The 27,793-nt window shown below is 50.4% G+C and overlaps 1 protein-coding gene across 1 annotated transcript; it reads left to right on the forward strand.

Moving 5' to 3' along the window:
* Positions 1-281: 281 nt before the first annotated feature.
* On the forward strand, positions 282-25,857 carry ANKLE2 (ankyrin repeat and LEM domain containing 2). Its single transcript, XM_039222767.1, has 13 exons — positions 282-483; positions 5,636-6,109; positions 10,565-10,771; positions 11,907-12,100; positions 12,184-12,372; positions 14,791-14,913; positions 17,054-17,120; positions 18,629-18,801; positions 20,790-20,896; positions 21,728-21,912; positions 22,325-22,970; positions 23,690-23,821; positions 24,170-25,857. The coding sequence occupies exons 1-13, from the start codon at positions 297-299 to the stop codon at positions 24,372-24,374; spliced, it is 2,889 nt and encodes a 962-aa protein (XP_039078698.1). The 5' UTR covers positions 282-296; the 3' UTR covers positions 24,375-25,857.
* Positions 25,858-27,793: the final 1,936 nt, after the last annotated feature.

A 27,793-nucleotide genomic window follows, 5' to 3' on the forward strand; every position in this document is an offset into this window, starting at 1 on the left:
GAGGAGGCCGCCTGCCTCAGGACCCCGCGACCCGAGCTGCCCGCGCCACTGCCTGACGCCGTGCTCGAAAGTCCCTTGCCCCCAGGGACCGGACCCGCAGCCTTGCTCCCTTGCCGGCCTACGAGGCGCGGGAGGCGGGCGCCCCCGACCTGCGTGTGCAGTCCCGGCTCCGCACCGACCACTGCTGTGAGCGGCGCCGTCAGGCAGTGGCGCGGGCAGCTCGGGTCGCGGGGTCCTGAGGAGGGCGGCCTCCCCGGCGGCGGCGGCGGCCGGGCGGCAGCGACCGGGCGGCGGCGATGCTGTGGACCCGGCTGGCGGCGGCCGAGTGGGCGGCGCTGGTCTGGGAGCTGCTGGGGGCGTCCGTGCTGCTGATCGCGGTGCGCTGGCTGGTGCGGCGGCTGGATAAGTGGCCGCAGGGCCCGGGCCGGAGCGGGCCTCCAGCCCCGCCACCCGGCGCGGCCACGAACTCGGCCCTAGACCCAGGTGAGGCCTGTCGGCCGGTGGCCCGCGCCCCTCCCGTCGCCGGGCCCGAGTCCCCTCCCCTTCTTTCGCCCGGCCCGGGTCCCTTTCAGTCCCCTGGCCTGGTCCTCTTCCGTCGCCCTGTCTGGGTCCCTTTCACTCCCGGCCCTGGGTCCCCTCCTATCCCCCGTCCTGGGTCCCTGTCACTCCCCGGTCCTGGGTCCCCTCCTCCCTCCCGGCCTGGGTCCCTGTCACTCCCCGGTCCTGGATCCCCTCCCCTCGCCCGGCCAGGGTCCCTTTCACTCCTGGCTCTGGGTCCCCTCCTCCCTCCCGGCCTGGGTCCCTGTCACTCCCCGGTCCTGGGTCCCCTCCTCTCACCCGTCCTGGGTCCCTGTCACTCCCCGGTCCTGGGTCCCTTTCACTTCCCGGTCCTGGGTCCCCTCCTCTCACCCGTCCTGGGTCCCTTTCACTTCCCGGCCCTGGGTCCCCTCCTCTCACCCAGCCTGGGTCCCTGTCACTCCCGGTCCTGGGTCCCCTCCTCCCTCCCGGCCTGGGTCCCTTTCACTTCCTGGCCCTGGGTCCCCTCCCCTGGCCTGGGTCCCCTTTGCTTGCCTTGCTGGGCCTGGGTCCCCTCCCCTCACCAGGCCTTGATCCCTTTCACTTATTGGCCTTGGGTCCCCACCCTCCCAGGGCCCCAGCTCTCTCCTGTTGCAGGCCAGGCTGTGGTGTTTTGGGAAAACACCTAGAGTAAAACCCTCCAGTCTTCATATACAAGTGATAGGAAAGCTGGGAGCTCCGGTGCCCCTGTCTCTGGGCAGTTTTCGTCCGTTTGGATCCCTCTGACCGAGTTCTCCAGGGTCCTGCAGTCTGTGGTCATCTCCCTCCGGCGCTTGCTGTCCTGAGCTCCGGTGGTGGGCATCCCAGATGGCACCCTACAGGCGTTGGGGACCGTGCTCCCTCCTGTTGAATTCCCCCTCTGGCCAGAAACTCAGGTTTCTGTTTACAGAATCGGTGATAGTTCCTTAAGTATTCTGACGGGAGGATGACGTTTTATTAGCAGAAAGTAAAGGTGATGACCCCATCTTGGGATCTCAGGGCTAACTGACGGGGTCTACACCGATGGCTTCTGTCTGGAGTCCTGGCCTCGCAGCTGAGGAAGGCGGGCCCCGGGAAGGGAAGGGCCGCCGGTGGTTGAGAGCGCACAGGGGGAGGCAGAGGCCGCGGGGGCTGCAGGCCTGCCGACACCAGGCCTGGCTTTCCCTCCGTCCTTCCTCATCTCCTTGAGAAAGTTTCAGCCGCCATCTTGAGAAAATAACACGCGGATTTGTGCAGCTACACTGCCAGCCCTCTGCCAGATAGCTGCAGGACACCGAGACTGCGCACGCCCAGATGCTAAAGCTAAATGATGTGTGTGGCCGGTGGTGTATGGGGCTGTGAGGTTAGGATTTGGAGCACCTCCCCCCCTTTTTTTTAAAGACTATTTGTTTTTGAGAGAGAGAGAGAGAGAGAGAGCAGCCCCTCCCCTGCTCATACTGACTCTCTCTCACAAAAATAAATAAAAACGTTAAAAAAATTTTTTTTAAATAAATAAAAGGTAAACCTATACCATTCGCTTAAGTTCCCTGATGTTCGTAGCTTACGTAATCACTGTAAGTAGGACAACCTGGGGGTGTTCATCGTTCAGTTTGCAGACCTGACTGGGTTTCCTGTATTGTCGTCTTTGTCCCTCTGTCTGTCAGTCAGGGTTCGGCCGATACTTTGGATTCCAGCCCAGGGTCGGCAAACCACATCTTGCCAGCCAAATCCAGCCCCCATCTTGTTGTTCAAAATCTTGCAGGGTCTGTAGCTGTTGAGTGTTGGGGAGACCTTATGGCTCACAAGCCTCCCCTGTAGTCTGCGGCCCGTTATGGATGTTTGCTGACCCCATGTCTACCTTCTTGCTTGGAACTCCCTTCTGATAGTGAAACCAGACCCTCCTTAGCCACGGCGTGTCCAGGTGTTTGCTGATCCCTGGGGCAGGTGTAAGCAGCGTCAGGATCGCTCACCTGTAGAGGCCAGGCGGTCACGGGCTGGTTCTCCCTCACTCCTGGTGCTTCTGTTGTCTCGGCCGTGTTCCACCTGGAAGGTCTTCCCCCATCGTTCTGTTTATTTACTTATTTTTTAGTATGTGAAGCACAAACATGTTTCTTTTCTTTAATGTTTATTCATTTTTGAGAGACGGAGAGACAGCGCAAGCGGGGGTGGAGCAGAGAGAGGGAGACTCGGAATCCGAAGCAGCTCCAGGCTCCGAGCTGTCGGCACAGAGCCCGACGCTGGGCTCGAACCCACGGACTGTGAGATCATGACCTGAGCCGAAGTCAGATGCTTAACCGACTGAGCCCCCCAGGCGCCCCCTGCAAACATGTTTCTAAAAGTCAGAACATAAGAGTGGTGTTCAGACATGTTTCTCCCTGTGCTGGCCCTCTGTCCATTCTTCTGTTCATCTTCCACATTCCACCCCCAGTGGGTAACTGAGCTCATGAGTTTCTGCTTTATTCTTTATGTTGTACATGTGAGCAGATACTTGTATATTGTATCACAGCGTGTATAAGGAGTGTATTAAAGCAGTGATTTTGTTTCATTCACATTGACTTTCTGGCATATTATGTGTGCTACAAATTAATAAACTTGTATAACTGAATAACTAAAACTGACAGTTGCAGATAACTCATCAGTGTCAGACCCAGCAGCACAGACTTCATGTGTATTGTTTTATCTCACTCTGATTGTAGCCTGAGAGGTAGAGCTGTTATTATATCTGTTTTATAGATGAGGAAACTGAGGCTTAGAGTTTACTTAACAGTTAGTGGTATGATGTGACCTAATTGTTTGTTTCGGGCTTGCTTGGTTGCAAGGACAAAACCCCCCTCCAAACTAGCCCAGGTTAGAAAGGAAGCTTTAGAGCAAAGACACAGGAGTGGTATGAAAACTGGACTTTTATAGGAGTGGATGCGGCTCCTCTTTATTCGTAGCACCTGCCCCACGTGTCCTGACCCCTTACATGTGACTGTGACCTACTTTGTGCCTTTCATATCAGTGTGCCATCACTGAGCCACCTTTGTTACTCTTGTATCGAAGTATGTGGGGAATCTGCTTGGGTGCCCACCCTAGGTGGGGTTCTGTGGTCAGTAGGCCCTCCCCTTCAAGGTTTGGGGGCGGTGCGGTACAGTCATTATTTAAAAGGCCATTATCCCCTTTGCAAATAAGTAATGGCCAGTTTTGAAATTTTGGAGTTGGGTGTGGAGAGGTGGCATTAAAAGTTTAAAAGAATTTTTAATGTTTGTATTATTTTTGGGAGAGAGAAACAGAATTGGAAGCAGGCTCCAGGCTCTGAACTGTCAGCATAGAGCCCAAAGCGGGGCTCAAACCCACGAGTCGTGAGATCATGACCTGAGCCGAAGTCAGATGCTCAACCAACTGAGACACCCAGGTGCCCTGGCATTAAAAGTTTTTTTAAAAAAGAAATTCACAGAAAAGATAGAGTAATGTAAGAACTCCTTGCTTGTAGCCATCATGCAGCTACAGCGAGTATTAATATTTTTGTGAATTTTGTTTTATATAAACTGTCAATGCCTCCCTCCTTTGCTCTCCTGCTAGAATAATTTATTTTATAATTTTTATTTATTTTTATTTTTTATTGATTTATTTTGAGAGAGAGAGAGAGAGCAGGTGCACAAGCAGGGGAGGGGCAGAGAGAGGGTGAGACAGAATCCCAAGCAGGCTCCACACCATCCGAGCTCGATGTGGGGCTCGAACTCATGAACTGTGTGAGATCATGGCCTGAGCTGAGATCAAGAGCTGGAAACCTAAGCGACTGAGCCCCTCAGGAGCCCCCCTGCTGGAGTGTTTTAAAGTCAATCCCGGATGTCCCATCATTTCATCTATAAACACCTCTTAAAACCCTCTGCTCCTGGGTCTCATTGATGTGTCCGTGTGTGCACTTGTTTCTTCTCCTCCAGGAGTTTCTCTTTCTCCCTTCTGCCCCTCAGATCCCGCCTTAGGCTCACTGCCTTCGGGTTTGCACCTTGTTCCACCTGGTTTATTATTGGTAGTAGAGCTGCCATCTGTGCTTACGACTTCCGCATCCGTTTCCCACTCTGTTAAGGGGTTTCTGATGCTCTGTGCTGAGTCTCCATCTCTTCTAGCTCTAGCATTCTCTCCTCCGGTGAGGCCGCTCCTAGGCGTCTGGACCAGCCGCCGAGTCACCCGAGGCCGACTGCCGGGCCGCACGCCTTCCCCACGGCGTCTGGTCCATCCGGCCTCCCGGTCTCCGGTTTCTCTCCTGTGCTCGTTTCCAGCCCCATTATGGCAGCACCCGTCTCTGCCCCACTGTCTCTTCCTTCTCCCCGACTCCTGCTGACCACGCTTCAGCCTGTGTCCTAGGGTTACCTGCTGCTTCTCCAACGGTGTTGAGTAGAGCTCCTGCCCCAGTCCGGATGCACTTGCTGCGTGACTGTGGGACTCCTGCAAGTTACGTGGTGTCTCCGTGATCCAGGTTCTTCACCTGTAACGTGGGGTGAACAGTGGTGATACCTGCCACACAGAGAAATCCTGCCGCTTAAATACTTTGTGCAGTGCACTTACCCTGGAGCCAGGCACGTGAAGAGCCCCCCAGAACATTAAACATTAACTACTTAGTATTAGCAGAGTGACTGCCAAAGCTGTCTGTGTCTCCTCTGGTTAAATCTTTGCATAATTTCCCTTTGCTTATGGAATAAAGTACAAATGTGTCTGTAGGATGTGTCTCTAGAGTTGGATTTTGACTGGATATTGTTCAAGTGCCTTCCTTGGTTTGTTCCAAATTATACTCTAAGTAGCAACAAATGAGCTGCCCCTTCCTCCAGTGTGCTTACCTACCTAGAGAGTTAGCGTGATGTGTCACATATTAGTACCAGATTCTAAGATTCTTATCCAAATAAGCCACAAGTTGCTTATCTTAATTTGGTTAGATTATGATCAATTTGGAAACAATTTCAGAAAGCTCTCGTAGAGGGTTCACAGACTACCAAAAATATGGACGGACACTGGCTTGAAATGAAACTGAAGCCAGAATTTTTGTCACTTGTGTTTTTTGTTTTGTTGCTCATAAGCAAAAATGTACTTATCTCCATCAAATTTATTCTTGTCTTGGGCCTAGGTGAGATGACAATGGACGCCATCTTGGCTCGATTGAAACTCCTGAATCCAGATGACCTTAGAGAAGAAATTGTGAAAGCTGGATTGAAATGTGGACCCATTACATCAACCACAAGGTTCATTTTTGAGAAAAAACTGGCTCAGGCTCTGTTAGAGCATGAAAGAACACTGCCTTCGCATCCTCCTGGCCACAACACGTCAGAAGCTGCAGCCATAAGCCAGGATGCACAAAGAAATTTGAAGTTGGCCCTAGGGAGCCAACCCGAGCAGGTCGGCTTGTCTGAGGACAGAGATTTTGGTTACAGTGTGGGCCTGAATCCTCCAGAGGAAGATGTCATGATGTCTAAGACCTGCTCTGTGCCCTTCAGAGCCGCCACTGGGGTCAACGGCCACAAAGCCGTGGCAACAGCCTCTGCAGAGCCACCTCTGTACTACGGGGTGTGCCCGGCGTATGAGGACACCCCGGCAAGAAATGGTAATGTGCAGGGCACCTGGTGTTTCTCACATGGGGTAGATGGACAGCAGGGGAAGGCAATTTTGAAAATCACAAATTACAGAGAAGATTTTAGTCACCATAATTGTATCACCTCAAATGAGCCATCGTCAGCATTTTTACATAGAATTTTGCTGGATCATTTGTAAATCTGCATGTGAGTTCTTAAAAAGAAAATTAGATTCTGTGAGACATGCTTCACTTGCAAGTAGTTTTTGGTTGGCTACCATTTGTTGATTAATCTTCTCCCTCTTTTTTTTTTTTTATTCAACATACCCGGAACACCTTTTAGGTTAATGTAAATGGCTAATGCAGCTATAAATAATTTTCAACATCAAAGAAGTCCAATTAAAAAAAATTTTTTTAATGTTTTATTTATTTCTGAGAGAGAGAGACAGCATGAACAGGGGAGGATCAGAGAGAGAGAGGGAGATACAGAATCTGAAACAGACTCCAGACTCTGAGCTAGCTGTCAGCACAGAGCCCGACGTAGGGCTTGAACCCACGAACTGTGAGGTCATGACCTGAGCCAAAGTTGGGCACTTAACCGACTGAGCCACCCAGGTGCCCTAATTTTAATTGTTTGTTTGTTTGTTTTTAATGTTTTATTTCTGGGAGAGGGAGAGACAGTGTGAGCAGGGGAGGGTCAGAGAGAGAGGGAGACACAGAATCTGAGCTGTCAGCACAGAGCCCAACGCGAGGCTTGAACCCACGAACCATGAGATCATGACCTGAGCCAAAGTGGGACGCTTAACCGACTGAGCCACCCAGGCGCCCCAAGAATTCCAATTTTAAACAAGGCTAGGCAGCATTGGGAAGAATTAATGGAAGAGTGATGTCGATCAGAATATCAGAAATCCAGACTGTCACTATTGTGATGTCATTTGTGGTGGTACCCCAAAGAGGAGGTTAGACATATGTACCATGAGTAGAACAGAGTGTTTTGAGAGAGAGCATGTGTGAGTGGGGGAGGGGCAGAGAGACTTGGGGACAGAGGATCTGAAGTGGGTTTTGCTGACAGCCAACAGACCTGTGTGGGGCTCGAACTCATGAACCGCAAGTTTATGACCTGAGCCAAAGTCAGACGTTTAACTGACTGAGCCATCCACATACCCCAAGAATTTTGTTTTAATATTTATTTTACTCTGAGAGAGAGTGTGTGTACACTGAGTAGGGGAGGGGCAGAGAGAGAGGGTGAGAGAGAATCCACGCTGTCAGTATTGAGCCTGACTTAGGGCTCAAACTCAAACTGTGAGATCATGACCTCAGCCAAAATCAAGAGTTAGATGCTTAACTGACTGAGTCCCCAAGGTGCCCCTCAAACATAAGAATTTTTTAAAGAAGATTTAGTGACACTAGAAATGATCATGATGCAAATTCTTTCTTTTTCCACCTTGGTTGTGCTAACTTTATTATTACTTTTTTTTTTTTTTTTTTTTTTTTTACAAATAGTTTTTTGTCTAGTTGTTTTCCATATAACACTCAGTGCTCATCCCCACAAGTGCCCTCCTCCATGCCCATCCCTCCTCCCCCCCGACACCCATGAGTCCTCAGTTTGTTCTCAGCATTCAAGAGTCTCTCATGGTTTGCCTCTCTCCCTCTCCCCCACTATTTTCCCCTTCTCCCCTGCAGTTAAGTTCCTCCTAATCCTCCTATACGTGCAAACACATGATATTTGTCCTTCTCTGCCTGACTTATTTCGCTCAGCATAACACCCTCAGGTCCATCCATGTTGCTACACAAGGCCAGATTTCATTATTTCTCATTGCCATGGAGTATTCCATCGTATAGATAAACCACACCTTCTTGATCCATTCGTCCATTGATGGACACTTAGGCTCTTTCCATGTTTTAGCTATTGTGGAGAGTGCTGCTGTGAACATTGGGGTGCATGTGCCCCTATGCATCAGCACTCCTGTATCCCTTGGGTAAATTCCTAGCAGTGCAATTGCTGGGTCATAGGGGAGTTCTATTGTTAGTTTCCTGAGGAACCTCCACACTGTTTTCCAGAGGGGCTGCACCAGTTTACATTCCCACCAACAGTGTAGGAGGGGGCCCGTGTCTCCACGTCCTCGCCAGCATCTAGAGTACTCTGATTTGCTCATTTTAGCCACTCTGACCAGCGTGAGGTGGTATCTCAGTGTGGTTTTTTTTGTTTTTTGTTTTTTTTGATTTCTAGGAGAGAGAGACAGCGTGAGCAGGGGAGGGTCAGAGAGAGAGGGAGATACAGACTCTGAAATTGGCTCCAGGCTCTGAGCTGGCAGTCAGCACAGAGCCCGACACGGGCCTCGAACCCACAAACCGCGAGATCATGACCTGAGCGAAAGTCGGACGCTTAACCGACTAAGCCACCCAGGCGCCCCAGTGTGGTTTTGATTTGTATTTCCCTGATGAGGAGGGATGCTGAGCATCGTTTCATGTGTCTGTTGGCCAGGTCATGATGCAAGTTCTATTTATTTTTTAATCTTTATTTTAAAAGTTGCTTTTTGTAAAAATTATATACAAAATACATACACTGTATATCAGTATGTAAAGTAAAAGTGAAATTCTTTCCTCCTCCCCACCCTAATTTTACTCACTAGAATTAACCACTTTGTAACTGCTTTGGTGCATCATTCTTGATCCTCCTGTTTTATGTGTGTGTGTGTGTGTGTGTGTGTGTGTGAGTGAATTTTTATTTTTAATATATTTTTATTTAAATTTAATGTAGTTTTATATATAAATGTACCTTATTTTCATAAAAACGGTAAATAGAAGTGTTGGGTCAAAAGGTATACATTTTTAGTTTTTTTAATTATTATTTTGTGTGTGTGAGAGAGAGAGTAGGGGAGGGTCACAGACTGAGAGAGAGGATCCCGAACAGGCTCTGTGCTGTCAGCCCCATTGTGGGGCTCAAACTCATGAACTGTGAGATCATGAGCTGGGCCAAAATTAAGAGTCAGATGCTTAACCAACTGAACCACCCAGGTGCCCCAAAAGGTGTTCATTTTTAAAACTTTCAAAGCCATTGCCCTCCAAAAGGTGTTAGCCATTACTGTGTTTGAGAGAATAACTTTTCCAGTCTCTCTACAGTATTGAACTCAAGGTTTAATATCTGTAAAAAGGGAAGTCTTGCTTCCATTCTGTCAGCCATACTGCGTGTTAATGAACTTTCCTTTTTATCTTTTGAATAACGGAAACCTCTTAGAGATCAGTTACTTTTTTTTATATGGTTTATTTATTGTATGAATCTTTTGGTTTATTATTAATTGTATTATTATTTTATTAATTGAATTATTAATTGTATGAATCTTTTTGGTCATATCTACTGACCATTTTTATTGGGCAATGGACATTACTATTCTGTTATATTGGTTAAATTTATTTCCTCCCCATTAAAAAAAATTTTTTTCTCCCCATTTGTCATTTGTATTTTATGTATTTTTGAGAGTCTCAAACTTGATTGTGATAGTTCACCTACAGAATTTTAATATCTTTATGTAATAGGAACTTTTCCTTTGTATTCTGGGTTTCTTGGCACACTTAGAAAGGCATTCCCCCCAAATTGTTTGAAATTCTCTTACATTCTTTGCTAACATAGTCATAATTTTTAACTTGCTGTTTTTGTTACTATTTTTATTTAGAATATTAATCCAGGAGTTTTATTTTTCAGTACGAAATCATATCTTTATGCAGTAAATTGCACATGTGTATAAAATACACATTGTTGGGGCGCCTGGGTGGCTTAGTCGGTTAGGGGTCCGACTTTCGCTTAGGTCATGATCTCGCGGTTCTTGGGTTCCAGCCCCGCGTCGGGCTCTGTGCTGACTGCCAGCTCAGAGCCTGGAGCCTGTTTCAGTCTGTGACTCCCTCTCTCTCTGACCCTCCCCTGCTCATGCTGTCTCTCTGTCTCCTAGAAATAAAAATAAAAATATTAAAAAAAAAATACACATTGTTTATATCCATGCCCATGGGTATGATCAATCTCATTGTGTTGTTTTGACTCGCTAAGGCCCTTTTTCTTCAAGAATGTCTTCAGCTCAGGTCATGATCTCATGGTTTGTGAGTTCAAGCTCTATATCGGGCTCTGCGCTGACAGCAGATCCTGTCTCCCTCTCTGTCTGCCCCTCCCCTGTGCATATGCGCACCTCTCCATCTCTCAAAAAGAAGTCATCTTTTAAAAAATCTTTAAGATTAAAAACCCGAAATATTGGGGCGCCTGCCTGGGTCAGTTGGAGGAGCATGCGACTCTTAATCTTGGGGTTGTGAGTTCAGGCCCCATGTTAGGTGTAGACGTTACTTAAAATCTTTAAGAAGCAAATCTGAAATACTAATAGGAGAGAAATCAGACAGCTGGTAATGGTTGTTAATTATGAAATTCCGGGCCTTCGTGTGTGTGCTCAGTGACAATGAGTCCAGTTACTCTTCTATGATTTCCCTGTCACTTTTCCTACACAGAGAGGATTCTCGTTTACGAAGATAAAAAGGAAGCACTGCAAGCTGTCAGAATGATCAAAGGATCTCGATTTAAAGCTTTTTCAAGTAGAGAAGATGCTGAGAAATTTGCTAGAGGAATTTGTGATTATTTCCCTTCTCCAAGCAAAGCCTCTTTAGCGCTTTCTCCTGTGAAGACAGCACCGCTCCTGAGCACTGGCGGGCTGAAAGGTGAATTACGCAGCAGGGCGCTTGCTGGCCCTGCCGTCGGGATCGCCCCTGGCGGTTTCTGGTGCCTTCTTTCCTGATGAGTTGTAACTGGTTTTCTCCTCCTTTGAGAGAAGTCCAGTTTGCCAGGAGGTAGAAGGCTGAGACCCAGGCCATGGAATAGCCGAAGGAGAGTGGGTCAGTCCCCTGCTCTGAGAAGGACCGGGGACCCTGAGGGTAGAGGCAGGGGGGCGTGAGTGGGCCCTGAACCTGACAAAGTCGCCGTTGGCCCTTCTCGTCTGCCCCCTCTGTCCCCCTCTCTCCCTGCTGCCCGTCGGGTCCTGGGGCTTTTCTAGGTGCTGAGACCTGTCTCCTTCCCGCCTGAAGCCACACGTACTTCCAGGACAGCGGTGCCTGCTGTGGCCCAGAGAGTTCTGCAGACGCGGGGCTGGCCTGCGGGAGCCTGTGGAATCCGACCACACTGGTTCCAGCTCCAAACAGGCCTCTTGTAAGAGCTTTGTGTGAAACCCCGGCAGCCTCTGGCCGTGGCGCACGCCCTGCCCTGTCCCCTCCCGGAGCCCACAGCCGCACTGCTGCCCAGGCGGGCTGGGGCACCCGGGGAAGCTGCCCTCTCCCTGTGGACATACGGTCTTCGTCGAAAGCTGCGCCAGCCCGTTTTCCTCTGCTTATACAGGTGCTTTGTAGATGGAACCGCAGTAGTGTCGAACACTTACAGGTTTTCCTCTTTGCAGTTTGCGAAAATACTCAAGAGATTGTTTTCAGACATTCTCAGGTGTTGTAATTAACAACAACAGCAAATACTCTCGCTCTTTCTGCCTTCGTGGGCGAGCCCCGGGCACGTGGAGGTTGCTGTGTGCGCGCAGCGGGTGCCCTCAGCCCTCCTCACGCGGCCTTTGCCAGCTACCTCCCACTCGGGACCTTTTGTGCTTGCACTGCTGTGGTGGCGTGTTCGTGCCCCGCCGCCGGCCAGTGCACATGCCCTTGTGCTGTTCGTGCCGATTCATTCTTACTCGTTACTCCCAAGTAGGTGATAAGCTTCCGTGGGGGCGATTTCTGTGGCTCTCAGTGTAGCACATAGTGGGTGATGAGAAAATGTTTGTGAAGTTAAATGATCTTAAATTCTATCTCTTAATGATAGATGGTTTGTACTCACCTGAGTCAGAAACTGTAAACAAAGAGCGAGCCAACAGTTATAAAACCCCCCGTACTCAAGATCTCACTGCCAAACTTCGAAAGGCTGTGGAGAAGGGAGAGGAAGATACCTTTTCTGATCTCACCTGGAGTAACCCCCGGTATCTGATTGGTTCAGGGGACAATCCCACCATCGTGCAGGTAAGCCTGCTTCCAGCACCGTTAGCATCTAAAGGCTCTTCCCATTGCTGGAAACGAAGCTGACATCTGCAGTTTTCTTATAGGAAGGATGTCGGTACAACGTTATGCATGTTGCTGCCAAAGAGAATCAGGCTTCTATCTGCCAGCTGACCCTAGAGACTCTGGAAAACCCCGAGTTTATGCGGCTCATGTACCCGGATGATGACCAGAACATGCTGCAACAGCGTATCTGTTACATTGTCGACCTGTACCTAAACACACCTGACAAAGCGGTGAGTGCGCCCTGGGAGAGGTCACGGCCAGCCTGGCAACAAGCCTGGTGTCCCCTGTGTGCACATGGAGGGTGGAATGGGAGATGCACGTTCATTGCACTCAGCTGCCTTCGATGGGGGGACGGGATCCGTTCACACACAGGAGATCTTTCCCCCAGCCAGGGTGCACGTGGGTCTCAGCTGTGACCAGAGCTGCCACAGGGACACGCCCCCTCCTGGCCTTTGCCAGGGGAGACCTGAGTTGGGCTTTGATAGGAGGCTGAGCCAACCCCCAAATCTATGTGTATCTGTTTTGTGTGTATCTTTTTTTTCCACTTAATGTAAGGAATCTTACCTGTGGAGTTAAAAATCTCAATGGGTTGGTTTTTAATGGTACATAAGGCTTATGTAAGAATTGTTAAAGCAGAACAATTTCACATAGTTCTGCAAGTCAGAACCCAGTGATGGCGTACAGCCAAGACCCGTAAGCCCCGAGCAAGCCTAGGAGTCGGGGAAGTTGTGGTCGGACGGGGAGAGAATAAGAGGAGTGTGCTCGAGGGGCTTGACTGCCTGTTTCGTGACGCGTGCTGAACGGGACTCCTCGAACCCCACAGTTGCAGCGCAAGGGTAGATTTTAAATTAACAAGAGAGAAAAGGGGGAGTGAGACACATTTGGCCAATCTGGCACAATTCTAAAAGGAGGTACGGAAGAAAGCAGTGATTATACGGAACCATTAGTAACTGTGAAAGAAGACAGAGGGACACAGAGTTCTGTGCATTCGACTCTGTGCATTAATAAGGAAGGGTTCCTGACTGAATTAGTACCATCAGGAAGCGTGACTTGAAAGATGAAACAGAAGTATGTGCCCTACAGAAAATACATTTACAGAAAACGTGCACATGCACATTCACAGGGAGCACTTACTACATTTCTGAAATTAGATGTTACAGGACATCTTCGAGTATCACTAAGAGTAGGAATCAAAGTGTCGGACACACGTACGTGGCTCAGCAGAGCCCAGCGCGGGGGAGAAGCACCCAGAGCCTGCCGACTGGGCAGGAGAAGTTCCCAGCGGGAATGTGGGGAGAGGCGAGAGTCAAGTTTGCAGGGCGTGGAGCAGGTTAGAGCCGGACGTTCTGCGGTGCGAGGGAGAGGGGCGGCCGAGGGGCGCCGGCCGGAAGGTGCGGAGTGAATACCCCCCCCCGCTGTGCGGCGACCCGTGTGCCCCTGCCTCTGCAGGCCTAGCACGGGAGTCAGACCGTGAACGGATCTCGGGCCACAGGGCCAGTCGCCGGGGCAGCACGAATCCAGGCAGTCCTAATGCAGAGAATGCAGCACATCTGGGAAAGGCAAGCCTGTTTTGGTAACTGAAGCTGTACCGGAACACAAACCCGCTTGTTCTTTCCGTGTCCCTGTGGCCGCAGACCCGAGTAGAGCAGGGTGGCTGGCCCTCGGTGAGGCAGCTCGCCAGCCGGGACGACAGGGCAGGGCATGGTCAGCGCCACTGCGGGCAGACACCCAGACCTCTCCAGGTCCGTGTGGGAAGTTGTGCGGCATAATGCGGTGGTCCTAGAGGTGTGGAGCAGGGGGTGGGTGCTGCCTGGAGGATATTTGTTCCCACAGGATTACTTGGGTCACCTCTGGGGGCGCACAAGGTGGCCGTGTGAATGCAAGCGGCAAGGCCCACGAGGAGTCTCAGGAGCCTGCTCTCGAGGCTGAGGGGAGGCCGGCACGTGGAGGGAGGGGACTTGAGAGCTGGGACGTGCTATCCTTGGTAATCACAGGCGACCTCGGGACTGAGCTCCTGGCCCTGGTTGGCGGGGGGTGGGTTCTGTTTCGGATGTGCTGCATTTGAGCCCGTGGCCATCCAAGTAAAGATGCCTGGACGAGGCGGGCTCCAGAGCGTTTGGGGTCAGGCACGCTGTTTCCTGAAGGCTCGCTGATCTGTAGGCTTCAGTGGAGGGTATCTGAGTAGCACTGAGTAGCGTCCTGAGGTCAGGAGTGGAGAGTCTCATTTACCGTGTGTGATATTAGCTGTGAGAGAGATTTGGGTGCAGACCAAGTTCACAGACTTTATTTTATTCTGAGTTTTGTGTCCATCTCTGTACTTCACCTTTCGAGCATTGATCATATGACTTTGTATTGGGCCCTGAATTGTTAAGACTGCAGTTGATTGAGCAGGTATTATGCCCCAGCTCACTGGTAAGCTTCCCTTGGGCCTGGGTACCTGTAACTGGGGTGCTGGGCTGGCCTCCAGCCCTGGTTTAAAGTGAGGGTAAGTGCTAACACGCCAATTATTTCCCAGTTATAAAAACAATGTCTTTCTATAGTCTTTTATTTTTGAGCTTTTTTGTTTGTTCTGCTAAATATCTATTTTTATCTTAAAGCAACCTTATGAGCAAAGAAACATAAATATTCTTCCTCTGCACCTCTCTCAGGGCTATGACACACCGTTGCATTTTGCTTGTAAGTTTGGGAATGCAGATGTGGTCAACGTGCTTTCTTCACACCCTTTGATTGTAAAAAACCCAAGGAATAAATATAATAAAACTCCTGAAGATGTAAGTATCTTTTTTTGTTTTAAGTTTATTTACATTTTTGAGAGAGCGTGTGTGTGTGTGTGTGCGCATGTGCTCACGAGTAGGGGAGGGTCAGAGAGTGAGAGAATCCCAAGCAGGTTCCACACTACCTCCAGAGCCCGACGTGGGGCTCGTCTCACAAACTGTGAGACTGTGACCTGAGCTGAAACCGACCGAGCCACCCAGGTGCCCCTGTAAGTATGTATTAAATTGCTGTTACTATATAGTGTTAGACATGAAAATACACAAGATTATGGTTTCAGTCATAGCTGCTTGAAGTCGCAGTAACTGTATGAACGTGTTTGCCTCATGGGCACATCTTAGAACCATGATTACTGAGTAACATGCATATAGCTCTTGGCTTTTTATCAAGTTTCCTCTGTGCGTACACACTTCAGTTGGCCAGGGAACTGGAGAACAGAGGTGATGATGTTGCTGATGGTGGTGATGATGGTGACAGTGTGATGATGGTGATGCTGCTGCTGATGGAGACGGTGGTGATGAGGAGGAGGGGGTGGGGATGATGGTGACGATGGAGCGGGGTGATGGTGATGGAGATGGTGGTGGTGAGGAGGGAGATGGGGATGATGGTGACGATGGAGCGGGGTGATGGTGATGGAGATGGTGGTGGTGAGGAGGAGGGGGTGGGGATGATGGTGACGATGGAGCGGGGTGATGGAGATGGTGGTGGTGATGATGATGGTGGTAGTGATGGGGGTGAGGTTGGTGATGGTGGTGATGAGGGTGATGGTACTAAAAGTAGCTGACATGTGTTTAGTTCATTGTGTACAAGGTGCTGTCCTAAGCCCCTCCCAGATATTCTCAACTAACCTATACAAGCCTTGTTATGATTGATATTGGCAGTTGAGCAAAGTGTGCCTTAGAGAGGGCAGAGTTGAGGTGGGGAGGGAGGTGGACCTGACATACTGAAAGTGGGTGATTTGTACAGTGTATCAGAGCTGTTGGTGGGCCGAGTCAGCCAGCCCTTTGAAATGAATCTGTAAGGATCTTAATCTGGTAGCAGATGCCACCTGGCTAGTTGCTGTGGTTACAAAGATAGTGCCCATTTTCTATAGAAACTAGAATACACATAAAAAAATAAAATTTATCATTCTGTAACTCAGAAATTGCTGTTATTTTTCATGTGTGTGTCTGACTTAACTGTTTGTGTGCACAGGTATGTATGTTTTTTCAACATAAGATGGTCTTTAGTAACTGGTATTCTTTTTAAATTAAAAGAAAAAATTTTTAAGGCTTATTTATTTTTGAGAAAGACAGACAGCACGAGCAGGGGAGGGGCAGAGAGAGAGGGAGATACAGAATCTGAAGCAGCTCCAGGCTCTGAGCTGTCAGCACAGAGCCTGACGCGGGGCTTGAACCCACGAACTGAGGTGATGACCTGAGCCGAAGTCGGACGCTTCACTGACTGAGCCCCCAGGCGCCCCAGTAACTCGTATCCTTAAAAGCATTTGCCTTTCCTCCCAGTCAGTTACGTGTTTTAAAAAATAGTTGCAGTACTTCCAGGGTATAGTTTAGTTTGTTTTTCTTGCAAGCTGGCAGGAGATGGTATTTTTGTGGTTCCTTCCTTATTTGAAGGTTATTGTGGTTTTTTATCATTTCCACCAAAAATGTTCTTGGAACATCCTACAATTCTCTAAGGAAGAAAGTTGATTCCTGGAGTAGCAAGAATAAAACACTAAGTTCCGTGCTAAATAGGAACTCTGTTTTAACCCATCCAAACAAGAGCAACCGACAGGCCCCAGGCGCTGGAGCCCTTAGAGCTCAAACTTATAAGCGTGTGTGCCTCTTTGCCCTGACTGAACATGCCTTTCCTTGCGGAAAACTAGAAGTGTAGGGTAGCAAGAAGAAAGAAAATATAATTCACCCACAGGGTTTGTTTTTCTTGTCCTGACCCATGCAGCTTATTTATAGAACATTTTGGGAGAAAGATTATACTGTTCAACATGTGTTTTTGGTTGTGGGTTTTATGAAATATTCACCATTAGGACACTATCTTTGTTGTGTTAATCTTAAGACTTGCTTTTATAAAATCATTTTAATGATAAGATGTTGTGACAAATTAAGATTTAGATTGTTCACATGCTGTGTCTTTTTAAAACAGGTCATTTGTGAAAGAAGCAAAAATAAGTCTGTGGAGCTGAAGGAGCGGATCAGAGAGCACTTACAGGGTAAGGGGGGCCTGGCCTGGCATCATGGGGAGCGGATGGCCTCTCAGGGTGACTGCCTGAGGGTGGTCTTCTGCTTCCTGAACCCCCAGCTCACTGCCATCTTGTTGCTCATGGCATCACCCCGTAATCTCTGTCCGTCTCGGGTCCCTGCTCCCTGGGAAAGGCCTGCAAGTTGGCAGAGGAGAGAGTGGGAAGGGCCCTTCCTGGAGCTCTTGGGTCGGGCGGCCAGTTGGTTTGTCACGGGCACCCCATCGGCCCTTTCCTGTGCCGCCCTCTGCACCCGGCCCTGCTGCTCCTGTAGAGCCGGACTGTCCTCGCCTGGCTCCCTGGGCAGTCACCTCCTGCAGCCCCCACGCCCCGGCCCTGGGCTCAGCATTCTGGGTTGAATTGCTGTGAGGCATGGGGGTAGCCCTTCCTGATCAGGGCTTTGGGGGCTCTTCTCCGCCTTCTGGGCCTGTGTTTTGTGGTCAAAAGCTTTAGAAGCGTGAAGATGGCTGGTTTCAGAAAGGGTTTGTTGCTGGCGGCTTCCTCTAGGCTCTTTCCGGTATGTTCCAAAGGTGGCAGCACAGGTGCCTTTCCTTGCGTCTTCTGCTAGAAGTCTGGCAGCCCTGCGTGCTGTCTTTCCTTCTCTCTTAGTTTCTGTTACATCCGTTTAAAGCAAAGGTCAGCAGATGCCTGCCTGGCCTACCACCTCCTTTGTAGATGAAGTGTTATTGGCACACGACAGCCACAGCTATCCATCTGCATGTGGCATCTGGACCCTTTCCTGCTACACCATCCCAGGTGACATCATCACACTCCACCATTGTTCTTTCCACATTTCACATGAGAGTGCCAGGTGATGCCAGGTCTGTTCAGAGGTGTGTGTTCAGTGATAGAAGATTGTATGGTAAGGGCACCTGGGCAGCTCAGTTGGTTGAGCCTCCAACTTACTTCAGGTCATGATCTTGTAGTTCATGGGTTCAAGCCCCACATCAGGCTCTGTGCTGACAGCTCAGAGCCTGGAGCCTGCTTCAGATTCTGGGTCTCCCCCTCTCCCTCCACCCCTTCCCCGCTCACGTTCTGTCTCTCTCAAAAATAAATAAACTTAAAAAAATTTTTTTTATTTAAAAAAAGTTAATAGTGGCACCTGGGTGGCTCAGCAGGTTAAAAAAAAAAAAAGTGAGACTCTAACTTTCTCTTTTTAACAAACCTTGGGCTCCCACTATGCTACCGTTGTTCACACAGGCCCGGTCTTTATAGTACCTGGGAGTGAGGACATGTCTGCTGCTGCCCTTCCTTCCGTCCCCTTATTTTCCCGGCAGAGGAAGATTGTGTGGCTGACTGAGTCTCTGGCAAAAACTGGCCTCTGCCCCAGGTCCTCTGGTGCCAGAGCCTTTGTAGCCTTTTTAATCACTGAATGGCTGACAGAGCCGTGGTGTTTCTCAGGCAGTTGACCAGCTGCTAGACAGCACTGAGGTGAGAATCTGCCCAAGCAGATGCCTTTAGCCTGTGTCTCCTCCTCCCAGGCCACTATTATGTGCCACTTCTGAGAGCTGAGGACACGTCGTCTCCAGTGATCGGGGAGTTGTGGTCTTCAGACCAGATGACCGAGACCTGTCACGTCGGCCATGGTGGAGGCGGCCCCAGAGACCCTGTTCTGACCCTGCGAGCCTTTGCAGGGCCCCTAAGCCCATCCAAGGTGAGCTACTATGGAAGCTTCTGGAACCAGTTCCTGGCCATCCCCACCAGACATGCCAAGTGTTCTAGCTCTTGCTTTGTGTCTGGTCTTGAGACCAGGACTCATGGAGTCCTAGTGAGTTGGTGACCAGGTTTGAGGACATCTGGTGGAGAAACAAGAGCGTCTTAGCCCTGTTCCTCACCCGCTAGCCAGAGCGGATGTGGAGGTGAGCCCGTGCGTGAGAGAAGCGAAGTTAACCTGGGCTCACCCTCCTCCGCACCATCGTCACCTGGTGTCCTGTCCGTGTCAGTACCTGCTGGTCTAGCCGGGCTGTCCGTTCTCATATTCCTGGATTTGTGTTGTCACTAGGAAACCTCCATTTGCAAACTGTGTAGTTCACCTTCTGGGCTGAGGTATTTCATACACTGTGTGTCATCTTTTCCTCTTGTTAAAAATAATTTTAAAGGGGCACCTGGCTGGGTTGGTCAGTGGAGCATCTACCTCTTGATCTCAGCTTAGGTCTTGATGTCAGGGTCGTGAGTTCAAGACCCACACTGGGCTCTGCATTAACAGTGCAGAGCCAGCTTGGGATTCTGTCTCTCTTCCTCTCTCTCTGCTCCTCCCTTGCTTGTTCTTTTTCAAAATAAATAAATAAACTTAAAAAAAATTTTTTTTTAAATAAAGGGGCACCTGGCTCGCTTGATGGGTGGAGCGTGCAACTCTTGATCTTGGGGTTGTGAGTTCAAGCCCAACACTGGCAACATTGAGTGTGGAGGTTACTTAAATATAAAATCTTTTTTGTTGTTTATTTTTGAGAGAGAGAGAGAGAGAGAGAGAGAGACTGTGAGTGGGGGAGGGGCAGAGAGAAAGGGAGACACAGAATCTGAAGCAGTTCCAGATTCTTAGCTATCAGCATAGAGCCTCATGCAGGGCTTGAACCCACAAACTACGAGATCATGACCTGAGCCAAAGTCAGACCTGTAACAGACTGAACCACCGAGGTGCCCCTACTTAAAAAATACCAAATCTGGAAAAAAAACCACAAAAAACACTTGACATGAGACCTCCTGTCTTAACAAAATGTAAAAAAAAAGATAATTTTACTTATTTTTTGAAGTTTATTTATTTTGAGAGAAAATGCATGTAAGGAGGGGAAGAAGAGAGAGAGAGGGAGAGACAATCCTAAGTAGACTCTACATTGTCAGTGCAGAGCCCGACGTGGGGCTCAAACCCAGTAACCGTGAGATCATGACCTGAGCTAAAATCAAGAGTTGGACACTTAATTGAGCCACCCAGGCATGCCAAAAATAATAATTTTAGGGGCACCTGGGTGGCTCAGTTGGTTAAACATCTGACTTCGGCTCAGGTCATGATCTCATGGTTCGGGGGTTTGAGCCCTGCGTCGGGCTCTGTGCTGACAGCTCAGAACCTGGAGCCTGTTTCTGATTCTGTGTCTCCCTCTCTGACCCTCCTCTGCTCACGCTGTCTCCCTGTCTCTCTCTCTCTCTCTCTCTCTCTCTCTCTCTCTCAGAAATAAATAAAACATTAAAATAATAATAATTTTAAATAGTTCAGTTACAGAAGTGTCTCCAAAAACAGGTGTTATTAGGATTAGATTCATTTGTGTTAAATAAGACTTAAGTGTGACCTAAAAACGCGAGCATGCATTTCCTCTTGTGTGATGGGCAGGTTCCTCGAGGCTGAGCGTGGCAGCTTGGCAGTGTCGGCCTGGGGCTCCCGGCGGTCAGCTCTGGCTCCCAGCCCAGCCGGGGCCCCTGGAAGGGAGGAGGGCTGCACCCTACGGAGCCTTGCCAGGGTCCCATCATGCCGCTGTGCGAGCGTGGCCCTGAGGCCTGTCCCGGGGACCAGACCGGAGGGCACGTCGCCCTGGGGGTGTGAGGAGGAGGGGGAAGGACGCTGGGAGGCTCTTGGCCGGTTCTGGAACGCCAGTGGTTCTGTACGTTCCCCTGTGACTTGGGTGCACACAGCTCCATCCATTTTCTCCTCAGGCAGAAGATTTCCGCAGGCTCTGGAAGACCCCACCTCGAGAGAAAGCGGGCTTCTTTCACAATGTCAGGAAGATGGATCCAGAAAGAGGCATTGAGAGAGTGGGAAGGTACTTGCTGGCACAATGCGAAGCAACACGGAGCTGAGCGGCAGTGTGCTGTATGCCACGTGCGTCTGTGTTGACGCCAGTTACAGCTGCCTTCAAAATACCAGTCCTGGGAAGCGCTCACTGGGGGACATAAAGCCTTTTCGTTGAGGTGTAATTCCCGTGAATGTCACCCCGCACTGCGGAGCAGGCGTGTCTGCCACGGAGGTCGCTCTCCGGGTGGGACTAATGGGTAGCGTGTCCAGGTGTCACGGTGTTCTGTATGATGTGTCAAACAGAGGGGTCATCTTGGCAGTAAAGGAGGAAATAAAACACAAGAGGCGGGCGTGGCTAGAAACTACTAGTAAAAAGTACCCGAAAAACATTTTTCCCGCAATCAAGATGCTGAATACAATGTCATCAAATAAGGCTTCACTGAGTTGTTTTAGAGCCTTTTCTCAAAATATATACCCTCCCCCTGCAGCCCCCTCCACATGTATATTATATGCCCAGTTTTGGATTTACAACTTGAACTCGAAAAAAATTTCCAAATGTTTATGTGTTTGGCCAAAACCAGTCATTTGTGGCGTGAGCGGGATGGTCGGGCCTCCTTGCTATGATTTTCGTGCATTCAGTGTTAACAGTTACCGAGTGAAACTGCGCTCGCTCCCGGCCTGCTTCAGAAAACTCTGTGCTATCTTAGCTCCAAATTTAGGATAAAATGAAAGTCGTAACCAGGATTACAGGCATTAGTTGGGTACTTCTAGCACAAGTGGCTGTTTTCTGTGTAGTCAATTCTGTTGAGTGTTTTTTCCGACTGGTTTTCTAACTGATGGATCGAACTTCTTCCTGCAGGGAGCTGGCTCATGAGCTGGGGTATCCCTGGGTCGAATACTGGGACTTTCTGGGCTGCTTTGTTGACCTGTCTTCCCAGGAGGGTCTGCAGAAACTAGAAGAATATCTCGCTCCCCAGGAAGTGCGCAATGACGCACAAGACTCGGGAGAAAACGAAGCCAGCCGTCGGGACGCCTCTGTGTCTGGTAAGGACGTGCAGGCACGTGTGGGTTCTCAGGACTCGGACCCTGTCCGGTGGCCCCGGACCGAGAAGTGCGTCTTTATGAATGAGCGGCACCTGCTGCTCCTCATGCTCGCAGCCCCCCCGGTGTCCTAGCGATCATGAGAGGTGCCAGCCGGTGTCATGACCGCGTGTGCCTGCCCTTGACCTTGGAATCCTTCTCCTTTTCCTGCTCTTGTGGGCAGGGTGCTGGGCCCGGAGCTGTGGTTTCCGTTTGTTTTTTTCCGGGGAGCGGTGCGTCTGTTGTGGAGGCTGAGGAGGCGGCCTTGAATGAGAGGCCGGTTTGTTGCTGGTCGCAGGGATCTGCAGCGCTGCTGTATGACGTGTCGCAGACTGCATCACGCACGCGTCTGAACAGCTGTTCCTCTCCCTCGCAGGCCGTCGGAAGTGCAGCAATTCTATCTCTGTGAGGGCGTTTCTGGACGAAGATGATGACTTGAGCTTGGAAGAGATTAAAAATCGGCAAAACACGGCTCGAAACAACACCCGGCCCACACTTGGCACTTTTGGGGACTCGGAGTGTGACATCCTTCCTTTGGAGCGGGAGACCGACCTCATAGAAGCCTCCACCCTGAACAGTCCCCACGGCAGCAGGAATGGATTCTGTAGCCCCCTGAGCGGGGGCAAGGCGCTGGGGAGGGGGCGGCCGGAGGCCCTGTGTGGGGAGGAAGGTCTTCTCCCACGGGTCCCAGGCCTGACTGCTGAGTTCGATAAACTGAATTTGCAAGACCTAGGAAGTAACTTTTCTAAGACCCCAAATAAAAATACGAAAACTACAGAGAGGAAGAACCTGACATCAAGAAGGGATGCAGTGGAGAGTGACTTGTCGGAGCCACCTGCTGCTGACGCACTTAGCAATGAGCAAACGAGGACAGAAAGTGAAATGTCATCCAGAATCGCTAAGATGCGTCTGGGCCCTGACACTCCTGGGCACCGGCCACAGCACAGCTGTGGTTCCCCGTCTCCAGAGCCCTCGGGGCTCCCAGCTACGAAGGAACCCATCCAGAGGCTCTTCCTTTCTGGGTATGAGTCGGGGGGTGGGCGTGGGATGCCGTGGGTGGAGATGGGAGGTTGTGGGGTGAGGGTGGACGTGGGAGGCCTTGGGGGTGGACATGAGAACGTGGGGGGAGATGTGGGAGCCCGTGGAAGGTCGTGGGGGGGGACCTGGGAGGTCGTGGGGACGGGGGTGGATGTGGCAGCACGTGCTAGGCCATGCGGGTCGGGGTGGACGTGGGAGCACGTGGCGCTGTACTAATTCTCTTCAGTCTTTTTTCTGTGCACAACCTGGTTGGATGTGCGCTTCTGGCTTCTCTGTTTTTGATGAGTTTGTAGCTCTTGGTGCTTTTTGTGACCCTCCAAGCTGGTCTCCCTCCCAGCTCAGCCTGCCGTCTTGCTGTGCTGGGGAAACTGCACCAAAACTCCGTGCGTTTTAGGGAGAAAGACCGTCCTGGGGGAGTCTCCGCCTTCTGGTTGGTGACCTCAGGAGGTAGAAATGGCCAGAATGGCGTTTTCAGTGGGACAGTGTGTCCTCTCTGCCACCACGGCCTTTGTCCTTGACGGCTCTCACGGCAGCTCTTCTGGCTGAACCCTGAGGTGGCAGCGACGGACCCGCCGTCCGTGCTGCTGTCGTGCTGCTCTGCGCCTGCGACCAGCCCTTGAGTTCAGAATGTCGTGGTGCCGGATGTCTGTGTTTCTAATCATGGATATTTCTGTGTTTTCTTTCCTTGTTTTCTGCCTGGCAGAGAAGAGCCATCCAAACTGGATCGGGACGTGTTGGCAGCTCTGGAGGGTACGGACGTGGACCCACAGCGGTACCCAGCCATCCACAGGTGGAAGAACGCCATCCTGTGCTTCTCCCCCTCGGACAGACAGAGGTCAGTGGGCCTGTGGCGTCACCTGTCTCTCGTGGGGGGTGTTGGTGGCCGGCTTCCAGAACGGTCTGGTTCTCATCCACGTGGCTCATCTGGGACACTGGCAGACGGGTCGGCCACGCTGACATGCAGCTGCCTGCACAGGCAAGGGGTCTGCAGCTTGGGGGGAGAGGGGACCGGGTGCTGCCGACAAGGTCGGGGTAGGGGATGCAAGCAGCCGGGGCTCCTGGTCAGGGCCCCGCGGGACTCGTGTGGAAGCGCACACGTGCCGTGAATCCACAGGGCTCGTGGGGCTGGGGTGCGGGGCCCATGTCGCCTTCTGTGCTGACGGACCTTTCTTGGTTTCCTCAGCTGGCCAAGCCCCTCGCTGAAAGGGAGGCTGGAGTGTTGGCAGCCGGATCTTGGGGGTCCCCACAGCTGCAGCCCAGGGAGGAGCCCCGGGAAGCCCGGCCCCGCCCCGCCCTCCCCGGGCCTGAGCAGCCCTGGGCGCTATAGCCCCGCAGGCGGGGGCCGCCTCCGCAGGATGGCGCGCCCGGCCCAGCTCACGGCCTTGTAGGGGCTGCTGCGAGCTGCCGGGTGTCTTTGATCTGTGTTTGTAAAGAAAGAAGGGTAACGTGTTTACTGCTAAAATTCTACCAAGAAGAATATATTCTGATTAATTTATTAGTTCTCATTTTGAGAGTTAAAAGAATTTTAGAAAATGCAAATTTTTTTGTATAAAATTTCATTCTCTGATGTTTTGGGAGAACTTGATGAAAGCGAACTCGGATACAGATTTTCTGAGAATTGTCAGTTGTGCCGATGCAGACTTGAGCTCACGATCCCAGGCGTACGGCTGGTTGCTGGTGCTGGAGTTGGGGTGGCCAGGTGGGCGGTGGCGCCCCTCGAATAGCTGCTCTCCAGGTCTGTTCTTAGAACAGATGAATTTTGTGCCATCTTCCTTTTCTGGGAAGGAGTCTTGGACTTTCTAGTTCATGATAGAAAATCTTTGTTTTGCCATTGGATCCCAGCAGTTTAGGCCACTTGTTACAGGTGGGTGTCCGGGAGTCAGTCCGTGTCTTAGACTTGCAGCAACATTTCTAGTTTGGGTCATTACAGACAATTAAGCTGGTGACCAGAGGGACACTAGCTTTTCTCTGGGAGTAAATCCTCTAGTTGGTAGGAGCCCTGGGAATCGTCGCCAGCACTGGACAGACCAGCAGCCCTAAGGAGCCTGCACTTGCAGTTACTTTGTTTAGTTGCCAGGGTGATGCAAATAAAATAATTTTTAAGTTTTTCTCTGGTTTTCAAATGTGTATTTTCGAATTCACTTCCTTTGGATTTTCTTTGCAAAATTGTTGTGTTTTAGTACAGAAACTAGAGGTGTATCTCTGAATCCTGGTCAGTTACCGTAGTGCATTTATGTCCGCTTCCCCTTGGCCGTGACCTCCTGGGGGTCTGCCTGGAGCATGGGGCCCACTTCAGAACCACTGCCACAATTGACACCCAACCTGTGACCTCTCCCGGGTGTATGTGACTGCTCACACGCTGCTGGTGCTCTGTGAGCGTGTCCAGTGTTCCATCCAAAATGCAGAGCTCTACCAATTTTTCCTAAATTCAGTGCCTTTTGTAAATTGTTTTTTATTTTCCTGAAACTTGCTTTTTGAGAACATACAGTGATACTAAGTAGGAATGAGGTTGGTTTTTTTTCCTTATGAAAACTCTGATTTGGAACTTGGGTTTAAAAAAAAAAAGTTTATTTCTTTCATATGTTAATAAGAGACAGGTCAGGAATATTGGAATCAAGACTTAGATTAAAAAATTTTAAAGGTTGTTACATAGAGTGTCTTCACTAGTGTGACAATCTAGGTAAAACACAGAAAAATACATTGTATTCTAAAAGCCAGTGGCATTTAAAAAAAGGCATCTTTGTTCTCAGAAGAAATTAGACTACAGATAGCATATTCACAGTGGCCGTCTGTTTTCTATAGCATCTGACCATACTGTCCTGTATGTGGTTGTAAATATCCAGATGGAAATTAAAAGTGTTTCTGTCCTACTTTTGCAGACTGTGGTTCTTGTTTTCTGAAGTTTTAGGTTTTCTTTGACTATTTCTCCCTGGTCCCAATGAGTGCATTATCACGTGTCTTACGGGGACTTTGCATTGTTTTTTAAATTACTTAATGAAACTATTAAAACCACGTGGTAATAATTCTAAGCTTCCAGAAAGACTGCTCTCACTGGTGTCTGGGCAAAGTACCGCTTTTAGTGAAACCTTAAGTCGCGTCGCGCTGAAACGCTGCGTTCATCTGATGGTGGCGAGTGTGCTGTTTTTTGGCCCCTTTTGTTACTAACATGGTTGTGAAAAACCAACTTTTGAGTTCAGCTGGCATAGACTTCGTAATCGCCCTTGGAAATGAGAAACCTGTCTTGTGATGTTAACAAGTGGAGTGTAATTTCTTCAGTTCAGAAGAGGTGATGGCTGACGCGAGGGACACAGGAAAACCCCCCGTCGTTGCCTGGGGGAAGCCGGAGCCAGGCTGTTCTAGAACGAGTACCCACCACACATGTCAAGTGTCGGTTTGCAACCCTCTTGGGAGTTTCCCAGGAGAAATGTATAACTGGCCCCTGTACGGAGGGCAGAGAGAAACCAAGAGGCGGCCAGTCCAGGTTTGATAAGCAGAAGAACTTCTGTATGAGGCCTGTCTGGGGCGGGGAGGTGGACGGATCCCTGCACCCACCCGAAGTCTATTTGGAAGCCTCGGTGTTTGTCACGCTTACCGTGCAGGCGTTCTCAGCCCCACGTCACCTTCTCAAGGCTCTGTGAGCAGGGAAGGTGAGCCGAGTCCACATCTAAGGAGGGGAGAGGGTGAGGAGCCTCCGGGTGCCCTGGGCCAGCTCTCAGGTCAGCTGGCAGGCACGTCTGTTTAAAGACCTTCCCCGACAGCAAGGAGCACGGACAGATCCTCTTGGATAATTTGGGGTTACTCCCAGAAACATTCACAGCTTTCCGAGGAAGCAGTGGGCTGTGGGGTTACCGCCGTGACAGGGTGGGTTCCGGAGGCCATCGCCCACTGCCCCTTCGTCCTCAGCTGGGTGTGCTCACCAGGCCTACACTTTTCTTACACCGGCATGTTGCGGTTGCGCACGCGCACAAAACCTGCCTGTACTCTCCAGCTTACAGACACGCTTCCATTCCTTCCTTGATGGTCTCAGAAGAAAGTATTTGGGAAGAAACCACACCAGCATGGGAACCAACTGCTGTTTGCTCCCAGAGGTGGGCTCTGGTTCCCTCGTGTTGGGCGGGTTCCTGATACAGCTCTCATTTTGGCTGAACTTGGGACAGTGCTGCTGACATCCCAGAAGTGGAGTCCCCTGTCCTCGCAGAGGACAGTTCCCACCTCGACACTAGTGAGCCCTGTGACCCCACGTCAGCACCCACCGCCTGCTCCCCACCCGCCTCCCCGCAACGTGGGCTCGTTTCTGGTTTCCAAAACGCTGCCCTGCATCTCAAGGTCAAGTGAAAGGCAGGTCTGAAGATGAGAGAGGCAGCTGCACCAACCTCCCTGAGGGAAGGGGGAGAGGGGCCTGCTGCCTCCGCCTTCAGGCCCCAGGTTCCGAGGGTCCAGGGCTCGGACTTGGGTTCCCGTGCGTCATTCACACCGGAGGTGGGATGTGTTGCCGGTCACTTTGAGAAGCTGGCACAGCCCCTGGCTTGTCACAACTTTCTAGAAAGTGCCATGGGGCTGGTGCATCTTGGGGCTGGGCCTTGGCCCCTGGTGGGTACACGTCCAGCGAGGCCGTCAACCCCGGGAACACTCTGTGAAAAAGAGCCCACCCCCGCTGCTGCAGCATTCCGGCACGTCTGGGTTCCTGTTTTCTTTAAAACATTCACAATTAGTACCTTAAAAAAACAGTAAAATAAAATTTTATTTTGCAGTTATTTTCAAAGTTACAGAGAAATGGATCAGATGTCTCAATTAGTTGCACTGACTG

This window comes from Hyaena hyaena, unplaced genomic scaffold (genome assembly GCF_003009895.1).
Source record: "Hyaena hyaena isolate Hyena2069 unplaced genomic scaffold, ASM300989v1 scaffold_1186, whole genome shotgun sequence".
Lineage (NCBI taxonomy): Eukaryota > Metazoa > Chordata > Mammalia > Carnivora > Hyaenidae > Hyaena > Hyaena hyaena.